Raw genomic sequence first — 20,204 nt, forward strand, 5'->3', positions numbered from 1 at the left:
TTGTTTTTTAAAAGGGACACATTTAATAAAATGTTTGTAACACACTGAGGTGTTCACAAATACTTAATAACTGTGATGCCACTAAATGTCTTCTTTCTTTTTTTTTCTCATGATTTGTTTTTTATTTATTACTACTAAGGATTTTATTTTCCTCTATTTAAGACATACATAACATGATCACTTTCGGGCTATTTTCACAATGACTGAGAAATATATTATATTAGAATCCTTATTTTTTATGTCCCTTGGTTGCCTGTCATACATTACTCTGCATGTTTTTCATCCCGATCAAGATACAATTTATAGAACTGTTGGTTTGTACTTCAATCTCTGGCAATACCATAACAACAAAGTATAATATTGCCTTTATCACTCCCCACGTAAGAAAGGTTTTTAAAGTAGCTCTTCTGCCATCTGCCACCTCAAATCTCCTTGTCCAGTTCTCAGGGTTCCCTGAGCTCAGTATTAGTGTTATACTTCAACAGGTTGTCATTGTTTGGAAAACTTTGTTTTGACTGGCTGTTGTTCAAACTTTTCTTTGGTCCTTTTCATCTCTTCATCATTTATCTGTGAAAGTTTAATACATTCTGCTGATATCACCCTTATTGGATTTCCACTCCATTTTCTGTTATCTTTGCCTAACACAATTTATTTAGGTTTTGACTTTTATTCTCCAGTTATTGAAGTGGTTGTAAACGTCCACATTGTGATAGAAATCCTTGCTCAGAGAGTCCATGACCACTTTGGAAGTGTCTACTGTAAACAGAGCAGGATCAGTACCGCATTTTATTCAATTTCATGCTTTAATGTAAAAATTCTTTTTGCTTTCTCTTTCAGTGAGTACAGAAAAAATCCAGGAACATATCACCAACCAGGTATTCTCTCATTTCTCATAAACTCTAATATAGAATTTTGTTTCAATGTTAATAAACATGTGTAAATGTAAAAAGGGCAGGGGATAATGTTCGCTGTTAGTTACGAGCAATATATATGTTATTGGTTCTGGGGAAAAAAACATATTTGGTCATATGTAGATGATCATGCACTTTCTTTGTCTCCTCCCAAGCCAAGTCCTTCCCTACCACATCCTATCCAAATGGGAAACAGTAGACTAATGAGACTGTGCCAGTTCTAACTTGCAAGTATCTCTGTGACCTTATTGCGACCTCTGCATTGATACTATCATGGCAGCAAATAGATACTTCCGTCTACTTTTCCCTTAACTAAGGTGACTCTCCGTGATTTTCTCAGGTTTCCGTTCAATCAGCTAAAAGTCACTGCCTCCCAAACAGCTAAGAACTGGCCCCCTGTATAACACAAGTTGATCTTCCATTCTGGTCTTTTGTTTCTACTCACAGTTGGCCAGCATCTTCCGTCTGCATCACGGTTTTCTTATCCCATCTTCTTACTGATCTATTTTTGTATTTCTAGGTAGATGGTGTCCTTCTATAGAACTGTTTTAGGAGCTTGAGACCTGCAGCCACACAAACAAACCAAGAGAGGCCTTCCCCAAAAGCATATCTTGCCCCATCCACCTAATTTTTCCCCAGGCCAGCTTAGCTACAGTTTCTCCAAACCCTGCCTCTGCCACTAGACTCACAGAACGCAGACATTGACCTGTGGAAAAATATGCTTGGGTTTCACCCATAGGTACACATTTCCATATCTTCTTTCTTTTTTCCTTTCAATGGCATAAATTACAACTTACCCTTACCAAAGAGAAGGGTGGTAAATCTACATTTATACCAGTCAAAGGTGCATTTTTCAACCTTCTAAGTGCACTCCAAAAGAAATTCCAATTCTAGTTCCTATTGTCAGTCCATCCCAATAAAGTTCTAGTTTTACCCAATCTGTGCCAGATGCCCTGTAACTCATCAAGCTTTCAAAATAGTCAACCCATTTGGCTAATATACTATTTTTCAAATTCAGTAGCCAAAATTTAATCAGGTGCCATTTTGTTTTTAAATACTATTGTACATGTTGGCTTGTAGTAGCAACTCTCTTAATACTTGAAAATGCCATCATTGTGAAATAGCAAAATCAATTGACCATTTCAAATAGCTCATTTGCCTTTTAAACTTAGTTTCTTTCTTTTTTTTTTAGACAGAGTCTCGCTGTCACCAGGCTGGAATGCAGTGATGCAATCTTGGCTCACTGCAACCTCCGCCTCCCAGGTTCAAGCAATTCTCCTGCCTCAGCCTCCCAAGTAGCTGAGGCTATGGGCGTGTGCCACCATGCCCAACTAACTTTTGTATTTTTAGTAGAGACCAGGTTTCACCATGTTGGCCAGGATGGTCTTGATCTCCTGACCTCGTGATCCACCTGCCTCAGCCTCCCAAAGTGCTGGGATTACAGCCATGAGCCACCACACCGGCCCTTAGTTTCTTTATTACTTCATTTAAAATTATTTGTATGTACTCAAGTGGTTTGGTGAGGCTTAGAAATGGTTAGCCAGTGAAGTTTACTGCTGCTATTTTTATTTATTTAAATCATATAGGAATACTTTTCCTTATAAAGAGACCTGTTTTCCTTATAAATATAACAACCTACCTGCTTCCCTTATTAACTTAACAACCTAAAGCAATTGGTCAAAAAATATACTAAGGTCACTTCTGATGGGTAGATTTTCATTTCCTGTTTTTGCTTCTTTTTACATTTAGCAAAACTAACAAAATATGTAGACACCAAAATAGAATGCCAAATATTTACTCATAATCTTAAATATTGATCTGATGCCATATAAAATTATAATGGTTTTCAGTCTCAATAAGAGTGAAATTCTTTAGGTTTTAACTAAAGAGGGAAAGGTCTTAATATTTTAATTATATAGTCATTCTCAGAACAGATCGTCATCTCGTTCAATCATTGCTTATACTTCTAATCCCACAGTGAAATTTCTATTCATTCTTCTCCCAAGTAAAGAAGTGCTCCCCACTCTCAAGAATGATACACTGGCAATACAATTCAAAAAGGTATCTTATACCTCTAATTTATATAAACTCTGGCAAAAAGTCAAGAAATAAAGTCACCTTCTTTTTCAAATCACTATGCCACCAAAATAATTTGGCTCTTGAAAAACATTTTTGAAAACCCACCTTAGATAATCAATACAGTATTTTTTATCAGAAAAAAAAGGCAAAATGGAGCACCGCTGAGCATTAATCTTGCCCCTAAATCCTTCCCACTAGGCACTATAGACTGTGTAATTAAATTGAAATTGAAAATCTAGTCTTTTTATCCCCCCTCCATCAGGCAGGCTATGAGTTGTGCACCAACGTGAGAAATCAGGAGTGGAGGGGAAGCTCTAGTCTGCTGGCCAATATCCAGCCTGTGCTTTTAGCCCACGGCTATTTTACCACACCTGAGCTCTGAGAACAAACAACTATTTTGAATCCTCTGGAGGGAACGCTAGATTCTTTCCTGTGCAATTCACTGGGGAAATTAGTATGCTTTTTAAAAGTAACTTGTTAACGCAGCTTGTTTACGAGAACAGGACAAAAACGAGCAGTGAAATGCTTGGCAGCCTCTGTTCTAGAATGGGATGAATGCATGACCCATTTTTTTTTCAGCTGTCTCTTTGGCAGTTCAATGCTGCAATCATTTCCTATCTGGAAAATGTTACTTGTAGAGATGAAATCTTCTATAGGTTTTCTAAATAATTTTTATGACACTAGATGAAAGATAATACTTTAAAATATTACCAAAAATGCTTTCAAAATCAAATTAAAATATGGTCAGCATGAGAATGGGAAAACTAAATGTAAAAATCCTAATTCAATTTTTGGAAACTGCCTTATTATATAAAAGACAATTGAAACCTTTTATGTTTATGCTTTTTTATATAGCAGATAATTGAAACCCTTAGTGAATTAATACCTTGTGTTTGTGCAGCTAGTTAACAAAGAGGAACACCGAATATGGGGCTCTGTTTCTGGTGCAGAGGATGTCTATGCTGCGGAGAACATTCATAGACAGGTGCTGTCTATGAGAAACGCTTGCCCTCACTGATGAACCAGTGCAGAGAGAGGCAACACCAGCGCAGGCCGTTACAGCTCTGTATTCAGTCCCTAGGGCTGCCATATCAAAGTATCACGAACAGGTGCCTTAAAACAACAGAAATGTATTGTCTCACATACAAAATACGGGGTCAGCAGGGCCATGCTCTCTCTGAAACCTGTAGGGAAGGATCCTTCCTTGCTCTTTTTAGCTTCTAGTGCTTGCCAGCAGTCCTTGACATTCCTTGGCTTACAGCCTCATCACTCCACTCTCTGCCCCTGTGGACACATGGCTGCCCTCCCTTTGTGTCCATCCCCTTGTTTTAAGGATCCCAGCCATCTTGGCTTAGGGCTTTCCCTCAATGACCTTCTCTTAATCGCAGTTGCAAAGACCTTATTATCAAATAAGTTTGTATTCTTAGGTACTAGGAGTTAGGACTTCAACATATCTGTTTGGGGGACATAATTTGACCCATAACAAGCTGGAAACCTCAGAGTCATCCTTAACTCCATCTCTCCCTCTGAGCACTGGGCACTTCTGATGGGATCTCCTGTTGACCTCTCCCAACCAGCTTTTCACCTCCACCCATAACCCCTGCTTCATCCAAGCCCTCGTCTCATTTGCTCGGTGATTTCCTGAGGCTCTCCTGTTAGCCTCACCACCTTTCTGTTCTTCCTCCATTCTGCTGCAGTTTGCTTTTTAAAATATCATCTTGCTGAGAAATAAAAACTAAGTAGAAAAACCTCCCCCATTGTTAACAGTGATTTTAACCCTAACTGGGCATTATAGTCACCCCTGAAACTTGTTAGCACAGATCCTGAGACCCCATCTCCAATCCCAACCCCAAGACATTCTGGGTCAGTAGCTCTAGACTTGGGTTAAGACACAGCACAACCCTCAGACCAGACCAAGAAAGGTCACGGGCTTTAGGAGTCTCCAAGCATCACAAACACAGCCATGCAAAGACAGATTTTTTTTTTCTCTGCCTCATGTTTTAAAGTTTCAGGACCAATTGAGAGCACACAAAATATGGAAAGGAACACAGCAGCTGAACTGGGTCATCTGGGCAAATGGGATAGGCCAATAAAAGGGTGAAATTCCCTTATTGAGAGAGTTCGGGCTGTGTGGGCCCTGTGAAATCAAAGAAAGAAGGGATGCTTTAGTTTCTGGATAGTCATCAAGTAGCCCCTGAAGTGGGAGGATATATAGGCAGACTATGTTCCCCACGTAACTGTACTTCTACCCTCCCCTCTGCTTGGGGAGGGGGTGTGGAGTGGGTGAGTATAGTTTCAATTGGTGCTTAGAACCTCCTGGTAATCTGGAATCAGAAAAAGTAAAACATGAGGTAGGAGAACCTGTTCTCCTCAGTAACCAGAAGACCTGGACTGAGTCATTTCCATCCTTGATGGGGGCAGATGCAGGCCCTGCCCATGAGTCCCCAGGCTAAGTCCAGGGTCCATCCTCTTCCCCCTGTGAAGTTCCAAGCAATGAATGAGGCCTCTAGTGCAGGATGGCCTTGAGGGACAGCAGGGCTCCTTAAGCCTCCTAGTCCCAGAGCTGTCCCCTTGGATGGGAACAAGGACCAGGTCTTGCGTGTAGCTTCCTTTAACACTTTGAAATAGTTCGACATATAGTATGTGGACCTCCATCCATGTTCTTGCTCTAGGCCCCACAAATGTTGGGAATGATCCTGCTCAGACATTTGCAATTTCAAAAACTCAATATGTGATTCTGATGGCAAGCCATACAATACATTTCTAACCTTGGAGTATGAAATACAAAGCCTTGGGATCTTGTACTCCTTTGGAGAGGATTCTCCCCACCTTCCTAGAGTTATTTCCCATTCTACTCCTTTATATAAAACTATGGGTCCTTATAAAACTATTTCATCAACATACTAATCCCTTTCTCTTCATGTACAAAATTTACTCATATAAGACCTAACTCAAATACTCAAATACTACCTTCTCCATGAAGCTTTCCTTTATCACATAGCCAAGAATAATCTCACTCTCTTCCATGACCCCATTTTATTTTCTTTGCCCTTTTGCTATAGATATTTTCTACCCTATATTCTAATCATTTATATCCCAACATGATTTTTGAGACTACCTAGTATTGCCCTAAAGGGAAGAGATTGTGTTTGGTTCATTTCTGTGTCCAACGTTGGGCCTTGCATATCATAAGAACTTGATCAACTGCTGGAAGAATGTAAATTCTTCAGATCACTAATTCTTATTCTAGTAGCTAGAGGGGCTGCTAAATTTAGACAGTCTACTCCCTATACACCGGAATGTTCAAACCTGCTTTGTCATTGATTCTTATAAGGCAGGAACAAGGTATCATTCCTTCCCCTCCCAGGTAAGGATTCTAAACCAAAAATAGAAGGAACAAGCCAAGACTGCACATGGTCATTATTGAATAATGGTCACACAGTCAGGAAATGAAAGAATTGAAGGGCAGCGAGATCCAGATCTTCTTTTTACCTGTATGTCCATATCCATATTGCCTGCAGAACATTAAATGGTTTGCCCGGTTCAAGACTTGAGTACCTGATTCTTTCCCCTAATGTAAGCATGGCAATGCCACTCACTGATGACTTTTCAGTGTAGTGTGAACTTTACAACTTCTAAATTTAAAGTGGGATTGCATTACCTTGCACTATTCTTATCAAAATGGCCATGCACTCAAGGAGACAATTTTGACTTAAAGATAGTTTCTCTTTGCAAGTTTGGCACTAATGGAGCTAGTAAAGATCCCACATGTCCCTAATTCCCTTTTAAGATTACCTTCAGAATTGAGAGAGTTGCACTTTTAGAAAAGCTGTCCAATTTACGAGTCTTTTTCAAAATCCTGAAAGAAGGACTGAAAGCATCGAAAAGTGGTGACACTAATAGTGGTTAACAAAGAAGAATTTATAAAAGATGTCTTTTTTAAAGGTCGGATGGCTTCTACCTAGAAAATACTTCAGTGTAAATGTCAAAGTGCTGGGCTTTGCCTCTTTAATTGGAAGCCAAGAAAGTTAAAATGTGAAGGGTACCTGTGGAAAGGTATCTAGATTGACAAGACAAAGCAAAGCTGAGAATATGGCCCTCAGATGCTTTAAAACCATGACCACCAAGAAGAAAATAGTGGTTGGAATAAACACTGTGAGAACTATTCACAGTCAAATATACAGACAGCTCTCACTCAAGCACTCAATGCTTCTGAATAATTGCCATCAATAATTGTGCTAATCACTCAGTGCTCCATATCTCATGTTTTGTTACAACAACCCTGTGAGGACCAGGATTTTAATCTCCACTTTATACAGGTGGAAACTCAGGCTTGAAATCAGGTTTAGTAATTTTTCAGGTCCTGCCACATTTAGCACGACATTAGCAATAATAATGGTTGGTATTATTATTAAATGCTCGACGAGCTTTTTGTGTGTAGGCATTATGCTAAATTTTACATTAAATTATCTCTCTTAAGCCTCACAACAGTGACCCTGCGAAGTAGGAACAAATCAAAAGATTCATCTTAGTGAGGTGAATTAGTTTGTCTAAAATCATGTATGCATAAGTGGTCACACCAGGATTAAATAAGGCAATCCAGCGCTATCTACAGTGTGAGCAACAGCCACTATTCTGGAATGCTCTAAATATCTTTCTTTAATGGCACTCAGCTGGTGAGTGGCAGGCCTCAAATGTGAATCCAGGTGTATCTCATTCTGAATTCCTTTCTCTCCACCACTATACTACACTCCCACCTTTTCTGGAAGTTGTTCTATTAATTAAGTGATCTCACTTATTACCACCCTAATTAACCCCCCAATTCTCACACCAATACTGACACAGTCTGTTCTGAGACTCTGGAATACAGATTTTTATGATGCGGTATGTCTTTTTTCAAAGTGTTTTAACAATGAAGATGAGCATACACATACTCCGGGGTTCCTGTTGAGCAGTAAATTACTTTTTTAATTAAATAAGTGAAAAATAAAGTGAATCTGGTGTAAGAGAAAACTATTTGTCACCTGAAAAGAGATTAAAAACTCAGAAGGGAAAAAAGTATACATTGGCATAATGCGTTGCCCACTGCCAGTTTTCCTTGGCAGAGCCACAGCAGAAATATCATGGAAATAAAAAGAGAATTTGAAGTAAAAACTTTTATTTTCACTCACTATAAAATGTTTTCTTTGTATTTCTTAGAAAAGTACGTTCCTTCTAACAACTCTCTTACAAGTTCTTTATTGCGAGTAATAACAGTGTCATTGTATATGTACCCATGTGAGAAAATATGGAATGCTGAAACTCTGTACTGAAAATGTACCATTTCTGAAAAATAAAAATAGTTAATTTACCACTCAATGTAAATTAGCATTAACCACACCACCTAAGATGCTAACACCCAATAGGCTGCTGAAATATATTCCATGAATAATTTTCTAGTCAATCTTTTTCTTGTCTTTTTCCTCCTTTCTGTTGAGTTTTTCAAATCATATCCTTCTCTACTTGCTAGCATCTGTACAGAAGATGAACTGAGTAACTGAAATGTTTCAGCTTAGCATATTTTATTAGCAAAACGGTTAGCATCATCATTTGAGATTTTTCTCTCAACACATAGCAACGAAAGGCAGTAGCCAAGTTCCAATCGCCAAAAGCACAATTAGTAGAGCCATTCAGTATTCAGTAACTCATCATCTCCGTGTAGAAAGACATTCACTCACTTCATAGGTTAAAGCTATTGTCAAAATGAGCCATAGAGCCCACTTGTCATCATGTTTGAATATGTATTCTAAAATACAGTATTTTTTGGAATATATTTGAATATGCATTCTAAAATACAATGGGTTTTTTTTTTTTTTTTTTTGTCTACCTTTAAACCATTTTATCCATGCTATTCTTTCTTCTTGTAATAAAGAACTTGAATTAAGGACTCAAATGAAAACTTGATATTTTCTGGCGATACGCAAAAGAAGTATTCGAGTAGTCATCATCTCAGATAAAAGTTGCTTGGTGACATAAAAGAGTTATGTTTTAAGAAAGAGTGATCGTGAATACTAGGCTAATTCTGTGGAATCCGTGTTGTATATGTGGTCTACATCCCCTAAGGCAGATCCCTCAGATATCTATCTACAGACTTCTCTTAAATTTGATGTATCCTTTTGCGTATGTCTGCATTTTGCAGAGATCATGTTCCTTGGTGCTCACCAGAACCTCAGGAGTGAATAAAGGCACCCTGGAGAGTTTTCTACCTCCCACTAGAGACAGAAAGTCACTAGGCATTCCTTTTATTGTGCATAAATTGAAATCAATTTTATTTAAGCTTTATTTGACAAAGTAGCACTTGTTTTTCCCAGAAAACAAATTTCCGGGAAGGAGAAGAAATGCAGACAAATAGTGAAAATTCAGAGTACCAGTAAGGATCCAGTGAAAACTACCTTGTCTTTATTATCCTTAATGTGGAAAAAATTCTTATACACAGAAGTGTTATATTATATTCTGTGGTCGATCATCAAACAAGGATGGAATAAACAAGATTCTTTCCTGTTTCATCACTGGTATATGCCTTGCTCAAAATGTATTAAAAGGAATATTTCCATCATTACTGGATAATGCAATTAGACCAGTGTTCCGTGGATGTGGAATAATGTAATTTACTATGTTGAATGATTAGCCAATCAGAATTCTCTCATTTTCTAAAGCAGTGGATTGATTAAAATGTGACCATAAACAAAATAGATTTTATTAGGCATAATCTACTTTGTAAACAAATGAAATTAATTCTTTGCCTGACCTAAAGCTTTGAAAATGAAAAACCAAAATTGAACACATGCTTCCAATTTTGGTTCTGTTACTAAGATGACACTTAATATAAAAGTTACAATTTAACTTCCCCTCAAGTATTCCATACTTGAGACTAAATGACTCTTAGAAATATGTTCATCAACAGATGGGAGCCACTTATGGCCTCATAAACTCTAAAGCAAGTGAAATTATCTCAGCAAAATAGAAGGAGATTACAATAAAGCCTCATCTGGTTATCTCAGTGATGATTAATGCATTGCGCATTGGTTCAATGATGCAATGAATATTGACAGATAATCACCCTTCTTCATACAAGAGAAATACTGAAGAGACAAATGCCAGAGATATATGCTTTTAATCAATCAATAAGCAATTTCCACATGTGCCCTGTGTACAGAACTGTGCTAAGTGCTATGGAGGTTGTGGAAGAAAGTGCCAGCCGAGTTCCTATTCTAAAGGGATTTTCTATCTTGAAAGAGAAGACCAAAAACCTGAAACACTGCACAGAATAGCAGAGGGTGTGTTATTCCTTGCTTGCTTATTAATTATACAGTATGGATCATATGGGAGTTTGAAAAAGCCAACCATCGGTGAAAACTACAGTGTTCAGGGAAGGATCATGGAAGGCTTTAAAAACCGAAGTGATTTAGACTTGATTCAGCAGGAAACACAATGTGGTGAACCTGAAAATGTTCGAGTTCAGAAATGATCTCAGGAAATTGGTATGAAATTTTTCCTGAAACTGTATCCTGTATTTTCCTTTTTGCTCCCTCTCCCCTGGTACCAGCCACTAGTCTCTCTCTAGGCTCTTTGGGTTTCCTCCTGCTTCCACTCTTATGAGGCCCGAGTCTGTTTGCCACTCGGCTGGCAGAGTACGCTTTAGAAAATGTAAACTACGGCTGGGCGCGGTGGCTCACGCCTGTAATCCCAGCACTTTGGGAGGCCGAGGAGGGCAGATCACGAGGTCAGGAGATCGAGACCATCCTGACTAACATGGTGAAACCCCGTCTCTACTAAAAATACAAAAAATTAGCCGGGCGTGGTGGCGGGTGCCTGTAGTCCCAGCTACTCAGGAGGCTGAGGCAGGAGAATGGCGTGAACCCGGGAGGCGGAGCTTGCGGTGAGCCAAGATTGTGCCACTGCACTCCAGCCTGGACGACAGAGCAAGACTCCTTTTCAAAAAAAAAAAAGAAAGAAAGAAAATGTAAATTACTTCTGTACCTGTCTAAAACTCTCCATGGCTTATACTGCACCCCTGTAAAATCCAAAGCCCTGACCACAATCTGATATTCCTATACAGTGTGGTCCCGACCTCTTTCATCCCATCTTGGGCCGTTCGCACTCACAGGGCAACCACAACAGCCTTGCCCTCTGTCCTTCCACCTGCCCAGGCCCATTCACATGTGAGGGCCTTTGCACCCACTGGCCATGTTCAAAACACTCTGCTTCCAGCCCTTGGGTTCCTTGTTGTCATCAAGATCTCAGCCCTAGTAGCTTCTCCTCAGAGAGATCTTCCTTGGACATCTATTTAATGTAACCTTCCCACTCTCCCTCTGACATCTTCTTCTATTGCATTACTGTTTTAGTGTTTGCATCATACTTGGCACCACCTAAACTTTTTGTCTGTCCAATTTTTTCCTTGTTTGTTATCTATCTTCACCCATATAAATGTGAGTACCTTGAGAACAGAGACTTGTCAGAGTCGTTTGCCCCCTAGCCCCAACACCAGAAAATAGTGCACATAGTAGGTGCTCAGTAAATACTTCTTGGGTGAATGTGTTGCTTATTAATTCTTCCAGCTGAGATAATAATCTGGACATGAAAACAAAATGTGTTTAAGCAAAATCTTGATCATGGGAATGAACATTTCAAGGGGAAAATGAATGGAGTTTGGTGTCTAAATATAGGAAAGGAATGAGCAATCTAAGACAAGATTAGCACGAAGTTCTCAGGGTTGCTGCAGAAAGATGATACTCTTGGTAAAAATATAAAGGTTGTGGTTAAAAGCCACATTCAGTGAGTATACACTACATGTCAGGTATTACGTATTTTTCAGAACCCCATTGGGTAGGCGTCATTATCTCTTACAGATAAGAGATTGATTCAGTGACCCCAAGTTTTTCAGCTGGGTATCCTATTCCAGTGATTGAAGTTGACTTGGTTAAAAGTACTAATTTAAGATCAACTTACAGTTGCAAGCATGGATGGGGGTAAAAATGTACTAAGTCTGGTCTTCAGAGCTACCTCTCCCCCATTTCCCAAGTTACTGGGCTGAACTGGATATGGGATACGCATCTCACAACCTACGTTGGCTCACAGGTTCTTTTGCAAATTGGTCTATGTACCTGTAGATTCCTCCAGGTGTCCTCCTCATTCTGAAACAGTTCAGGGTGGGCAACTGGAAATACCTTGAAGAAGACGCTGAAGAGAAAAGTGCCTGGATAGAGGTAGGGGAACCCGATTAACAGAGCAGAATGACACCTGTTATTTTGGAGACAACCACCTGAAAGGTGATAAAACCCCAGAGAAAATAACTGAAATACAGTACATGAAAATGTTTTGCTTCCATCTTTTTGAACATCCATCTGATAAGTTACTACCTAGAATATGGAAACTTGACTTTGCTAAAAATGAGTTCTATATGAGAAGCCCAGAGAAGATAATGCTATTGATGCATCTGGGGAGTTGAAGATACTGCAACTGAACACGCAGGTGGTCTCTTACTGGTGGCAGGAAATAAATGTTCTTCTTCAATGTAGAAATCATCATGGGGATGGCATTATAGAGCTAGCATCTCGGTGATAAAAAGCCATGAGAACCAGGTTCCTTGGTCCCTGGGAGTTTATCAGGGGTTGAAAGATACCTTCAGCTTGCCCCTTTCCACCCCTGATCCAGCTAATACACACAGCTCCACAAGTGCTGGCTCATTCTCCCAGATTTGCAGCTGTGGAAGTGCCAAGATTTAAAATAAATTTTCTTGAAAAAAACCAACATCGATGGAGTGAAGATATTATTTCTCCATAACCACCAAGTCTCGGTATATGTGTTTCTAACAGTAGTGCGGAGGCAGAAGTGAAGATAAAGATCCCATGAAGATAAGGAGATTTGTTGCAAGGCTGGCATAAAAGCTGAGCAGATGATCACAATCTCTGTGTGCTTTATGCTACCTGAGGAGAGACCCAAAGTCCAGGCAGTGCTGGCTTATATCATTGTTTTCCAGGAGCAAAAGCCCAGTGCTTTGGTTCATTCCAAGTATTTGGGATTGTTCAGTAGAGCATCCGTTCTTGGTAACCAACATATATTATTTTAAATTGGAGAACTGAAGCAACCAAAGGTGGGGTGATATCCTCATTCATTCTAACTAGAGTTGACTCTGGCACATTTGGCTACCTCAAGGTAACTCAGTACAAAGGATTGTATTCACTTGGATCTGATAGCAAGGAAACACTCCTATAGTTACAGATGTGATGTCACTGAGAGGCAAGCATGGGTTAGGCAGTGAGAGACATGCCATTTTGGAGCTGGACAAGACTGGATTTTAATCCCACCTCCAGCAATTAATTGCCCATTGTAAAATGCTGAGTAAGTTTAATAAAGATATGATCTCAACCACCTGTCAGAGCCGGAGTGAGGATTAAATTCAATTATTCTGTGCAGCACCTGGTGCATGAGGACGCCCTCAGTCCATACTCATTCAAAACTCACTCTTACCACACAGCCTCTCCCTCCAGCCTTGCTTCAGGAGGTCTCCTGTAACTGAAGGAGAGTGGAGCCCTGGCAGGAGTGGAGACAAATGGACTTTTCTTGCCAGCTGAAATAAAGACAACCCTCTTTGCTCAGCAGGAAGCAGGCTCCAGAGACTTGGGGATCTCAAAATATGGTCGTGAGTCACAGGTGAGACAAGAGGGTCTTCCCACAGATCTGTGAATTAATCCAGAAGTGCAAGTCTTTTCTTTGGTTTTTACAGATGAATGGTACCCAAGTCCATACACTTTCAACTTGCTACAGTACTGGCTATAGGTGAGTTACTAGTGGCCTAAAATGATGGAAGGCCCTAGGAAAATTTCCTGTGCAGCACTTGAGACTTCCTTACCCCTTCTGTGGACAGTCATTATCCCTTGTGTGGGGAGTAGATGGAGTTAATAAGCTGTGATATTATTTCTGGGCAAGGTGCAATAAGACGTGTTTGTTCCTCCCAGGGTGCAGATTACAGAATTGTAGTGAGGGAAGGGGGTGACGATACAGCATCTAAGGAATGTTTACAGAGTTATACTTGCCTGCTTTATGATACGTGTGTCTCTAGAGAAGACTAGGTAGACTCCTGTCCATCAATATCTCAATGTAAAAGAGCATTGCAGTTGGATGTCATCACCAGTCCCCTTCCAGGTCCCTGCAGCTGTTGTGGTTAGCATTGCTGTTCCCATGGCTCAAGTGGCTTTGGACTAGTAGGTAATGGGTGGGGAAGAAACAGCTCCCCTCACCTCCCCCACCCCACCCCACCCCGTGTATATTCTGCTTCCTGAGACTTGGGCTATGCCTACAGTAAGTAACAGAAAGGGTTGGCGTGCCCCCAGCTCCCTCCCCTCTGCCAACTGCATATTGCACTTACTGAGGCTGGGCTGCAGGTGGCAGGCGCCAATCTACGATCCTCCCATGGCCAGCGGAACTCATTCTACACCATCTCTTGGGAGTAAAGTTGTACAGATACTGAAGACTTCCATCCTCAGGCCAAAAGGTCAGGATCAGTGCAACTTACACCTGCCCTCACAAAGAAAGAGAACAAAAAGAGAGGCTGTGGCCATGGCTGCCTCCAGTACCCATTTAATTGGCATCTTGAATCAAGTACAACTGTTTTTAGGAGAGGTAACCCATTTTGGAAACCCCAAAAACCTTCAAAACTTAGAGTTAATGAAATAATATTCTAAAAATAAAGTTGATAAAATGTATCTGAATGCATGCATACATAGACCTTGCAAATATCCATTTGATGCTCGCTTAGTTTCGTTAGGGCTCTATTCACTCTGACCTCACCATATGACAACCCACTTGACTCCTGTCTTTCCTTCTGTCCTTCTGCTTTGCTGCTGGTGTAATTCTATATTCTTTCTTTGCATTCCTTCTCAGAATGAAATCCTGAAAAGAAACCCCACTAGGCATGGATTCAGAATCCCCATGGCATGATCTGATACCACAGGCAATCTCTCTTCCTAACTCAGGGCCCAGGTAACACGTGGTAGCGCCAGAGTGTGAGCTGCCTGCTCTCCGGTGAGGGTTAGACCAGGCTTTGGGGAGCTGCCTTAAGTATAGCTGAGTTGTCAAATATGCAAGTGACATAAGCCAGAGGGGCGTGTGTTTCACTCAAAGGTGCTGACACAGGCCAATCTGATCTGGGACCAGTAAATGCTTAATCCAGTGAGACGAATGGAATGCATTCCTGCCAGTGCCCCTACTACTCTTGCACATGGCAATGCTGCTCCCAGGAATCAAGTGGCTTTAGACTAGTAGGCATTGGCGTTTTGGGCAGGGTTGGGGACAGGTATATGCTGCTTCCTGGAAAAGGACTGTCACTTATGTCATAGCCCCCAACTTCACCTTATCTTGACTCAGATGCCCTCTCAGACTCCTATTCTGCTACTTTTGTGCCTCCTCTTCTCTCTTCATCTCTCTCTCTCTCTCCTCCTACCCCTTAATAACTGGCCACTCTGCATATTTTCCAGTCTACAACCCAAAAGGGAGATGGACACATTGATTGAGCTAGTTACTCTCTACCCACTTGGACAGTGTCTCTTGCTCCAGGTCCCCTCATTGGTTGCCCACTGGCCTATGGATACTATTAATTGAATTAGCATCCACCTCTGTCACTGCTTATGCACACAGGGACTGTCCCCATGGTCATCTTAATCTGAAGTTGGGAAAGCAGCGTTATAGATGATATGCCTGGTATTTAAGGAAAATCAGAGAAGAAAGGCATAGAGACAGGATGCATTCACATATTGGAGCAACCCGCTATATGGCAGACACTATATGTCAGGTACTGTACTGGGTACTTTATAACTGCGTTTATCTAGTTAATTCTCAAAAAGACTTATCTTTTCCCAGTATCAGAGTTTGAGAATCAGAGAGCTGATATTTTAGCATGGCTCTTGGTTAAAGGGTCCAAAGAAGCCTCCTGCCCAAAGTTAGGATTGCCTTCTCTGAGCAACAGAATTCCCACAAATCTATATAGTCTTAGCTGAACAGGATGAGGGTTCCCTCTAGTTGTAGGGTGTTCCTTTTCTCAGCCTTGTTTGTGTGCATAGACACAAACATACACCATGGACACTTCCAAAGGAAGAGTGAGTATAGGGAGACAGAATTGAGATCTCTTACTATGGTAAGACAGAGTGTTTGGGGTCCTGGATCCCAGCCAATGCCTTCACTTACATTTCAACGTTTCCAAAATAGTTCTTAGAATTCCCACTTTAAAAATGAGAAAACAGACTCAGGAATGTTAATGGACTCTGTGTAAGAGTGCTAGCTGTGCCTTCCCATATTTATTCATCTCTTAACATTCTCTTGCACTCTAGCCAGACTTCCAACCAACTACCCACACCTGTGACTCTGCCTGAGCCAGTCCACCCTGCCCGCCTGTAGAGCAGACTGGAATTGCCAGAACTCTCCCTGCAGAAACCTTCAACCACAGCTGATAGAATTGTGTGGAATAACTCTGGGGAGACACGCTCTACATTTGTTCTGAGGGCTCCTCAGTAGAATTCAGCTCCTATTCCCACTGTGCTAACTTGCTCAATAATCCACCTTATATTCTGTGCCTTTCCTTTCTCAGTTCCCTACTCTCCTGCCAGTGTTTCCTGGAATCAACACTAAATTAATACCTTGCTCTCAACCCTTGACTTAAGGTCTGATTCTAGGGAGCCACAAATGATGACATTGTCCTAAAATCACCCAATTAATAGGTGGAAGACCTGGGCGATCTGACCAGTATGAAGCTGTTCTTCATACTTTGAAGATCTATCCAGCCACCATGCTCCTGACCTCACAACAACTTTCTTCTCTCTTGCACTTCCAGTCTCCATCCCAGGGGAGCATCCCAACTCCTGTCACCAGGGATGACCAATGTCTCTGGCCCCCTGGTGCACCCAAGCCAATCCCCTGTTCCAGTGTCATCTTATGGACGCATCCCCCTTGCCTGTGTGTGGGGAAAAGAAAGAGAGGTCAGACTCTTACTGTGTCTGTGTAGAAAGAAGTAGACATAAGAGACTCCATTTTGTTCTGTACTAAGAAAAATCCTTCTGTCTTCAGATGCTATTAATCTGTAACCCTACCCCCAACCCTGTGCTCACAGAAACACGTGCTGCGTAGACTCAGGTTTAATGCATTTAGGGCTATGCAGGATGTGCTTTGTTAAGCTAATGCTTGAAGGCAGCGTGCTTGTTAAAAGTCATCACCACTCCCTAATCTCAAGTACGCAGGGAAACAAAACACCCGGAAGGCCGCAGGGACCTCTGCCTAGGAAAGCCAGGTATTGTCCAAGGTTTCTCCCCATGTGATAGTCTGAAATATGGCCTCGTGGGAAGGGAAAGACCTGACAGTCCCCCAGCCTGACACCCGTAAAGGGTCTGTGCTGGGGAGGATTAGTAAAAGAGGAAGGCCTCTTTGCAGTTGAGACAAGAGGAAGGCATCTGTCTCCTGCCCGTCCCAGAGCAATGGAATGTCTCGGTGTAAAACTCTATGGTATATTCCATCTACTGAGATAGGAGAAAACCATCTTAGGGCTGGAGGTGAGACATGCTGGCGGCAATACTGCTTTTTAATGCATTGAGATGTTTATGTATGTGCACATCAAAGCACAGCACCTTTTTCTTTACCTTGTTTATGATACAGAGACATTTGTTCACATGTTTTCCTGCTGACTCTCTCCCCACTATTACCCTATTGTCCTGCCACATCCCACGCTCAGAGATGGTAGAGATAATGATCAATAAATACTGAGGGAACTCAGAGACCATATGCTGAGCGCTGGTCCCCTAGGCCCACTTTTCTTTCTCTATACTTTGTCTCTGTATCTCTTTCTTTTCTCTGTCTCTCATCCCACCCGACGAGAAACACCCACAGGTGTGGAGGGGCAAGCCATCCCTTCACCTGTGAAAATCTTTTTCTTGCCAATCCACGGCCATAACACACACACATAAAAAGAAAACTTGACATTTTGAAATTGCAACCCAAGACAGCTGGTTCCTTCCTCTTCACCACATTCCAGAGAACAAGAAGAACTCTGTCTAGCAACTGTATACTTTAGAACAAGGTGTCAGAGTCAGGGTGCACCCCTTCATTGCTCCTCCATAACCCTCTTGGACACACACATTGTTGTTGGCATTAACCTGAAATGCAAGGGGAGGGGAGGCTGGCTGACCAATACTAATTTCAGACAACTAAATACATGGAAATATTAAAGAGCCATATCCCAAATCTATTAGATATCTAAAATCCAATGAAATGTTTAAATCCTAATAGTGAAAACACCAACTTATTCTACTTCTTTCCTGCCAAATATAATTTATTGGGTTTTGCTATTCCCATCCACATTTAACGTGTACAGACACAAACCTAAGAAATAAAATAGTGAGGGCCAAACATTTTGAATGTATTTCATTTATCAAGTTGCAGCTCCTCATTAAGGTTTTGAGTTTCTTTAAAAAAACAAGATATTCTGCTAACTAATGTTTACTGGGTTAGAATTAGAGAACTGGACTACATTCCTGACTTCTCCATTCATTTTATAGAGTGACCTTGGGCAAGTTATTACACAAGTCTATCTTGATTTATTTATCTGTAAATTTGCAAACAAAAGAATCATCTCATTTTTCCTACAAAATTTGGAAGGAAGATAGAATGATAAATCTATAAAAGCATATTGAACCCCTTGGGGAGTAGCCTTATATACATTAAGGTTATGTCAGTTTTCAGCTTCTGATGGTCTAGTCAAACCAGAGCACTATTTCCAATAGAAATTTCTCCTTGACATTCACGTTAAGTTACGTCCTCAGTCCTCATATTTTAAGCTTATTTGGCTTCAAGCAGAAAAAAATAGGAATTAAATCCAAAAATTGAAAGAACTGGCAAATAAAATCATAGTTTCAATCCTTGAATCCAAGAGGACCATAGAAATTAGCTTTTTGGATCAATTTGAATAGCTCACAACAGAAACAGCTGTTTTGTGTTGAAGCAGTTTAAATATTTTAAAGCTCATAGCTTGGAGAAGACTGTAATTCAGTAGTTTCTCTCTTTACCCACTCTCCTCAAGTGTTCACTGTTCCTCCCTGTTACCCATAACTGTGATTTTTTTTCTTCTATTTTCTTTCTTTGCCTTTGCCTCCACTTGTTTATCTTTTCTCTTTCCCATTTCTGTCTTTCAATTGTCTTATCCTTCTCTTTTTTCTCACTCATTTTTATTGCCATTGAACATTTAACTTTGCTACATGTTGTGAGAGAGAAGGAAGAGGAGAAAGAGATGAAAAAAGCAGAATAAAAAACAAATACTTACCTAAAAACTGCTTATCATATAGAATTTGCTCAAAAGTATTCAGCGCCTAAATCAATAAAAATATCTAATATTTATGGAGAACATATTTACATTAAGGAATCTCTACAGGCATTTCCTATAATCAAACAAAGTAGATGCTGTTATTATCTTCATTTTCCAGATAAGGAAACTGAAGCTCAGAAAAACAAAATAAGATAACCGAGGTCACCCACAGAGAAAACGACAGAAGAGGGCACATAACCAGTTCTGTCTGACTCAAAAATCCATGTTCTTAACCACAATACTCTCTTGTTACAGGCATATGCCTGGTGCTTTCCTGACATCAGTTCATTTAATGGACATTAAACAAGAAATAGATTGCTTGATATATGATGCAGCTGAAAAAAGCCAGACATGACTAAGACAGAGATTTGAGACACCAGCTCCAGCAATAGCTGTGTTAACTTGGCACATTATTTAAATTATCTGAGCTCAGGTTCTTAATCTGTAAAATGAGCTTATCTGTATCTACTCTTCTGTTTGATGCAGTGATTAAACCAGCTTGCTCCATGCCCTAGTCTATTAACTAGGCAAGCAAAATGGAGAAGAATATTCGAGAGAGGAAATAAGTCACAGAGACAGGAAATGGAAATGATTCTGTCTGGCTCATAGTTTCTCCCAGATACCCTCCCTCACCTGCGAGCCAGGGTTCCTCTTTCATGCTTTCCTGCGCCAAATTTTTTCTTGCACTTTCATTCACCAAGTTTTTTCTCCATCTCATTACCTCCCATAAGTATAATTCTTGGTTTTCTTACTTGTATCTCCCTACCCTACCCTGACCCCAAGGATGCCCCATAAGATCAGGGACCAAGTCTGTCTTGCTAGCTATACCACCA

The 20,204-nt window shown here is 40.6% G+C and overlaps 1 protein-coding gene and 1 pseudogene across 11 annotated transcripts in view; one reads left to right on the forward strand and one right to left on the reverse strand.

The window, feature by feature from the left end:
* Positions 1-20,204, forward strand: part of CHST9 (carbohydrate sulfotransferase 9) — a 287,688-nt gene that overhangs the window by 248,431 nt on the left and 19,053 nt on the right. For 7 of the 11 annotated variants that reach the window (XM_032152597.2, XM_058438524.1, XM_058438525.1 and 4 more), the window contains one exon: positions 838-875. The exons of 1 other annotated variant lie outside the window; for it this stretch is intronic. In XM_032152597.2, the coding sequence (XP_032008488.1) occupies positions 838-875 (38 nt within the window). Of the gene's footprint in view, positions 1-837; positions 876-2,889; positions 2,973-3,891; positions 3,976-20,204 lie in introns of all 11 variants that reach the window. 3 more of the 11 variants (XM_058438529.1, XM_058438530.1, XM_058438531.1) reach the window with 1 other exon arrangement.
* LOC131383459 (ankyrin repeat and death domain-containing protein 1A-like) lies at positions 10,829-14,443 on the reverse strand (annotated as a pseudogene).

This window comes from Hylobates moloch, unplaced genomic scaffold (assembly GCF_009828535.3).
Source record: "Hylobates moloch isolate HMO894 unplaced genomic scaffold, HMol_V3 SCAFFOLD_5, whole genome shotgun sequence".
Classification (NCBI taxonomy): Eukaryota; Metazoa; Chordata; class Mammalia; order Primates; family Hylobatidae; genus Hylobates; species Hylobates moloch.